This window comes from Mus pahari, chromosome 14 (genome assembly GCF_900095145.1).
Source record: "Mus pahari chromosome 14, PAHARI_EIJ_v1.1, whole genome shotgun sequence".
NCBI lineage: Eukaryota > Metazoa > Chordata > Mammalia > Rodentia > Muridae > Mus > Mus pahari.
In genome coordinates, this window is record NC_034603.1 from 72190991 (window position 1) to 72198082 (window position 7092).

Sequence of the window (7092 nt, forward strand, 5' to 3'; positions counted from 1 at the left end):
ATCTCTTTCCTAAGTTTTCTGACTCCAGGGTTGTCTCCCTTCATAATTTCTTCATTGTTTCTATTTCTATGTGTGTCAGAGTTCCTGGGAGTCAAGCTGCCTCTGGGATGCTGAGATCCTGGTGTGACCAAGCTTTGGGGATCCTGTGACCCTGCAATTCTGTGATCCTGGAAGTGGATCTTCCTCTGGGTGTTGTGGAACTGGCTGAGGAGTTTGCGTGCAAGTTAAACTGGTGCAGACCAGAAGGAACCCAGGCCACTGGTCAGGTTCCTGGATTCCTGGATTCCACTGATCTCAGTTCCACCCTGTGGTGTTGGGACAGATGTTGTGTCCTCCTCACCTCGATCCTATGGTCCTGGGCATGTTAGAGCGCCTGGGAGTGGAGCTTCCTCTGGGTGTTTTGGGATTGGTTGTGGAGTTTGCATCCAAGGTAAACCAGCACAGACCAGAAGGACATGGTTTATTTTTAATTTGCTCATATATTACATGTTAAGAGCTATACTAGGCTCAAGAAATACAAAGAAGGATTAAATCTATTTTCACTAGCATAGAATGTATAATTTACTTGGAAGCAGGATGAAATATGAAGAAAATTATGTAGTTTGAAAATTAAGTTTTTTAATGTAGTTTTCAAACTTAATTAAGAAATTAAGTTTGAAAAGTGCCACAGTATTTTTTGGCATGATGGGAAGGAAGGAAAGTTGAAGGAAATGATGTTTGCATTCAGGCATCTGTAAGGAGTTGAATCAGATAAGGAAGGGTTTCCTTCTCATTTATTTTAGGAAGTTAGAGCTATAAAAGTAGGCAAAGCCATATCTTAGGGGGTCTGTACTTCATCCTATAGGTCAAAGTGTAGGAACGGCCACCAAAGAATTTCTTGGTTGTGAATAGCATCATGCTTTGCCCTTTCTTCTCCAAAAGTTTCTAGACCAAGGACGACAGATTGTAATTAGAGAGCCATTTTAACTTACAAATACATTTTCACATACTTGTGAGAGTTAGATACTGTGAAACTATCTACACCGCATTCACCTAAGTGTCTTTAATGAACAAATGGTGTGATGAGTGTGCACAGTAGGGCGCTATATTCCACCTTTGAGAAGGAGGACATCCTGCATTTGCAGTAACATGGTAGACCTGAAAGACAGCATGCAAAGTGATATAAACTGCCAGGGGCCTGCCCAGCCTTAGGAACTGAGACTCAAGTCAAAGCCTGATGATCTCTAGCTTTGTAGGATACTTAACTTCTTATTGTTCTGTGCTAAACACTTAACTCTATAGTACTGTTCTGTGCTTCATTAAGCACTGGGGAAACTTAACTCTTTATCTCTCTTATTATTTACTTTATTATTCTCTGTGCTTAAATAAACACTGGAAAACTTAACACTTATTTTATAAACTTACTCTATACTTCTCTGGCAATTGACCTATGCCATATAGCAGTGGGGGATTCAGTAGAGGATTTATCGCTAAGGCTCCGTTCTCTCTTGCCCAGAAGCTTCACCTCTCTTTGGCCAGGTGGCTTGGAGCAATTAACCAAGAAAAGAAAGTCATGCTTGCAGAAAACAAAAACAAAAACAAAACAACTTTTATACAGACAGTATGCTCAGAACCTCACACATTTATACATACACAAGACACATTCTCGTTTTTTGTCGAACCTGACCATCTGTCTCATCTATCCCACAAGTATTTATGCATATGTATATAAGACACTATACTACACACACACACACACACACACACACACACACACACACACACATTTGATGGATGGAGCAATAGCCCCTATGAGCAGGTTTCATTGAGCAAGCACCAGTGCAGAAAGAACTCACTTATTCTGGATGAAAAATAAGCTCCAACCTTTGTTCCTCAGGAAAAGCAAAAGCTATCTTTTTATTGAGTATTAAGAAGCCCTGTCCTTGTCAGTGGGAAAGAACCTGCTGTTAAGGAAAACCCTGTCTCATGGTAAGAAGAAGCCTGCCTGCCCTCTGCCTGTCCTGCTCTCTCTGTGCTCTTACTGTCATTGTTCCTAAGTCTTGTACTTTTTCAAGTACATGATCCCATGGTATTCTAAGCATCTTTTTTTTTTTAAATCACAATAAGTTCAATCCTAAATCCAAATCATAAATTGAATAAGGAGTTACAACAGAGATATTTACATGTGTTTTCACTAAGTCAAGTTATTAAATTAAACATTCATTTTCTGTCACTAGCTCCACAGGTTCATTAAGAATTTAAACCTTATGTGTTAGGTTAGCATGGTTTTGTCAAGAGGCAAATCATCTGCCTTGTGTCTCATTAGTATTGAAGTTCTGTATAGATAAACCAGACAACATTTTATCTCCTCTTATTGCACCTATAGTAAATTAATCATTCCCAGTTTATGACCTTTAGAAGGAATGTTCCCTGATCATAAATCCATTTAAGTCTTCTTTCTATTTTAGTGCAATTAGCTTGTTACACACAAAGGTTTACAGAGCTTTAATTGCAGACTTTTTTATAGAGGGTTCTTAATTACTAATATAAATTTAGGGATTCTATAGCATCATTATCAGGAATTATGAAATCATGAATTTGTCTACATGGCATTACTACAAGAGAGTATATCTTCACTGATCTGCAGAAAATCTGCCCAATAGGATAGACCAGGAATTATTAGACTAATTTAATAATGACAGGAAAGGCATATCAGCATTAAAAAGATGAAGCCTGAGATAAGATTTCTGAAGGCCTTGCATTTTAGAATTTACCCATTGCAGACTGTGCAAAAAATCGTGGGCCATCTCCAGGAAAGTCATATGCTAGCTCTTGGCTCTTTCAGATGGCTCCTGACAATAAACCAGACACAGAAAGACAAATACCATCCGACTTCACTTATATGTGGAATCCTTGCGTGTGTGTATGCATGTGTATGTGTTTTTCTTGCATTCTCTTTCTTTCTTTTTTTCTGTTTTTGTCTGTTTTTTTTTTAATTTCAGCTTGTTTGTTTGTTGGCCTATTTGTTTTCTTAAGAGAGAAGAATGAGGTCATGAAGTTGGGTGGGTAGGGACGTGGGGACAATCTGAAAGGAGAGAGAGTAAACCAAGAGCAGAATGATGTATAAACAATTACTTTCAATAAAAGGGGCTTATTTCAGCTAAAAAAGAGAGTCAAACTTATGGGTAGAAATAGACAATAAAACAATAGTTAATAACATACTCAACATATACTAATACAATAAACTTAAAAAGTAAACTTTAATTTGAGAAGGAAAATGAATTGGAGAGATTTGACATACATCACGATATCTATAATGAGTGACTGTGAGTGTCTTAGTCAGGGTTTCTATTCCTGCCCAAACATCATGACCAAGAAGCAAGTTGGGGAGGAAAGGGTTTATTCAGCTTACATTTCCATACTGATCACCAAAGGATGCAGGACTGGAACTCAAGCAGGAGCTGATGCAGAAGCCATGGAGGGTTGTTCCTTACTGGCTTGCTTCCCCTGGCTTGCTCAGTCTACTCTCTTATCGAACCAAGATTACCAGCCCAGAGATGGCACCTCCCGCCTTGATCACTAATTGAGAAAATGCCTTACAGCTTGATCTCATGGAGGCATTTCCCCAACTGAAGCTCCTTTCTCTGTGATGACTCCAGCCTGTGTCAAGTTGACACAAAACTAGCCAGTACAGTGAGTTATATACTAAGTTGATAAGAGTGGGTCCGATGAGATGGCTCAGTGAGCAATGGCAAATCAGGTTTTGCAGATTTTCTTTTTATATTACCTTTTAGAAGATATGGTGATTTGAGTTTGAATTCCAGTGTGATTGCTGCCTTTGTTTGAGTCGGTGTTTCTTTTCCTATAGCTGAAGGGAAGGTCAGTCATCTTCAGCTGGTAGATACTATCAAGAATCTCAAAAGTGAGTAAAAGGATACAACTACAGCTTTAAGTCATTGTGATATCTTGTAATAATTTAATGTTATATATGATTATAAGCATGCAAATTCATAATACACAAACTTGGAAACTATATAGAAGAAATAAAGAGGACAAGAGGACACCACCCAAACTAAAAAACCAAAGTAAGAAAATAACAATATTCATCCCTCAGTATATTTTCTAATATTCTTATATATTATGAATTGAAAATTTGACTTTTGAGGGTTTTTTGTTCATACTATTTTGGGTTATAAAGTGATAACAATTTTATTGAGGGACAGATAATCTATATTTATTGATACTTTCTTCCACAGCAGATATTCTATACCATTGTATTTTCTAAGCTATCTTTTAAATCTATTTCTAAGTCATGTATTTACTCTGGCTTTCATTTTTTGTTTTTGTTTTGGTTTTTTTGGTTTTTCGAGACAGGGTTTCTCTGTATAGCCCTGGCTGTCCTGGAACTCACTTTGTAGACCAGGCTGGCCTCGAACTCAGAAATCCGCCTGCCTCTGCCTCCCAAGTGCTGGGATTAAAGGCGTGCGCCACCACCACCTGGCTGGCTTTCATTTTTTAGAAGTGCATAGAAATGTTAAATTTCATAAAGCTTCAGTAATCAAGGTATTTTACTGGCTAAAATAACTAACTGGAAATCTAGAAAAATGACTGAGTTAAAGGAGACAAATACCATTCCTAGTTTAGGTAATAACCAATAGAAAAATAATTGTATTATTTTCTTCATAATGTGATTTATTGGTAGACAATGACCAATATCACATTTTAAAGCTTTGTTTTAGCCTTATCAGGTCTTGTTATGACCTTGAAGAGGATCAATGATATCCAGACCTCTTTTTGACTTTGATACTTATTTTGCATCAACTTTGAAGAACATTTCATCACACCACCTTACTTAGTATTGGGAATCAAATGTTTAGAAGTTGAATGTATGTGCCTAAACATTCTATGTGCGTGTGTATGAAAAACCATTCTGAATTATGTAAAAAGAATTTGTCTCATCTTTCTTAAGGTGGGAATGTTGACATTGAGAAGTTAGAAGGTATCCTAGGGAAGATGGGAGTGGCACTCACAAGCCTAGAATTTCAGAATCTGCAAGAAAGCCTGCCAATCGACAGTAAGCATTCCTGTTGGTATGGGTATTATCTAAGGGCATTAGACATATGTATGAGGAGGCGTCAACTACATTTATGTCTCTGTGTTGGAGCTTTGTGACACATTCAGAAAAGTTACATCTTGATTTTATCAGAGTATTATCCTTTCCATCCGAGGATGGCAAAGAGCTTTTCAAAGCAGTGGAAGAAAAAGTGTGTTTCAATGCCATCCACTCCCCTTGCTCTCCTTAGCAAGGTCTTTTGGAAATCCTGTTTGAGTTAATGCAGCTTTAAGTTTCAAAGGTTAATCTTCATGCTTTTAGTTAGGCCTTTAAAATATAGACATGGAAGGTGTTGGAGGGTGGGGATTTGGTAGGGGCTGGAGGAAGGAAAGGGAGGGGAGGAACAATGTAAGCATGTTTTAATTAAAATTTACAAAAATAAAAACATATAGATCAAAATATGTGAATTCATTAAAATTGTCTTTTATTGATAGAACTGGCAGGTATAAGTAATACCTCAGAATCTCCCTGCTGGGAGTGACTTAGTTTATGAAAAGAAAACAGATAAAGAAAAGATACGAACATTGGTGAATAGAAATAGAAGGAAGGAGAAGGCCTGAAGGAAATACAGCAAGGAGAGCTGGAGATGAGGAAGAGGGTAGGAAACACCATCCAACAGTTCTTAGACTAGAAATAGGGACAGACTGAAGGCTCATGGGTAGGATCTGGTCCTTACTCTACCATTGTAGTATCCCAATTCTAAGTCACATCTTCGTTTTATATATTTAAAGTACACTAGTGGGTTTGCATTTGGTTTTTAAAATGATTTTTTTATTATAGCTGATGGAAAGGTAGCTCTAAGTGTACTTCTGGATCAAGTCAAGCTTCTTAAAAAAGAGGGTGAGTAGAAAATTATCACTCAAATAAGAAATCTTAATCTGTACTAATGTGCTGTTTAATATCTGTGACATACAGTAGTTTGGTTCTTTGCAATCTGAAAAATCAGTACTTATTACAGTTTTGACTAAGAACCAAGACCTTGTTAACAATGTAGACCACTTTCCAGGTAGCCTAGATGACAAAATAACTATTGATTTAGCTAGCATTTTAATATTGGATTGTTTACTTCGTTTGATAATTTATCCAGGCAGTCTTCACTGAGTCTTAAAGGTCTAGGTTCCTCTCTAGGTATTAGAGATTTAATGTGGAATAAGAAAATGTCCTTGTATTCATGGAACTCATTTTCTTGATAACTGGGGCAGAAATTACAGAAAACAATGAAAACAAAATGCGATTATAGAAAAAGGTGGTCTGGCCAGCAGCCACAGAGGGCTGATTTACCTTAGAGTTGGTAGTTACAGAATGGCAGCCTGGTAGAGTACCTGCCTGATAGAGCAATGCCTGAGTTGAAGTCTACAGTCACCTTCATTTTAAAACTTTGGCCAGGTAGACGTTTCATCTACATAAGTTGAATCAAATAAAGTTTGCTTCTGATTCTGGTGCCAACTCTCGTTTTTACTTGGATAGATTTTGAACATAGTAATAATAGTATATGGATTTTTTTTTTTTTGCACTGTGGAGTTTTCAAAGTTTGTTCTCTTTCCTAAGAGGGGAAAGCCCGTGCCACTAGCCTTGACACCATTTTGGAGAAAATGGGAATGGATTTCTCTGACAAAGTATCTGAAGAATTGGAACAGCACTTGGAAGGTAATTGTAAGCACTCTGGGGCCCCTCTCCTCAGGACTAGGGAGAGTGGGGTTTGACTTCACACTTGTGAAATTTGAGCTCCCCAAAGACAATTGAACATATCTTAAGAAAATCCTGCCTGAAAATAACAGATTCCTTCTAGCTGAAATAAGCCTTACTTTTATGGTATTTTGGGGGGTAGCTTGTGTTCCTTAATCTGAAGTCAAAGACACAAAACTGTGCACCTTACTCTGTGTTTTGGAAAAGAAAGTTACAAAATGCAAACAAAGGGGGTGTCTGTCCCTAGTGGTGCACTTGAACAGAGAGAGAGAGAGAGAGAGAGAGAGAGAGAGAGAGAGAGAGAGAGAGAGAGA

The 7092-nt window shown here is 37.7% G+C and overlaps 1 protein-coding gene across 1 annotated transcript in view; it reads left to right on the forward strand.

The window, feature by feature from the left end:
* Efcab13 (EF-hand calcium binding domain 13) overlaps positions 1–7092 on the forward strand; it is a 136909-nt gene that overhangs the window by 96526 nt on the left and 33291 nt on the right. The window contains exons 36-37 of the mRNA XM_029546146.1: positions 4949–5053; positions 6641–6739. Of these exons, the coding sequence (XP_029402006.1) occupies positions 4949–5053; positions 6641–6739 (204 nt within the window). The remainder of the gene's footprint in view (positions 1–4948; positions 5054–6640; positions 6740–7092) is intronic.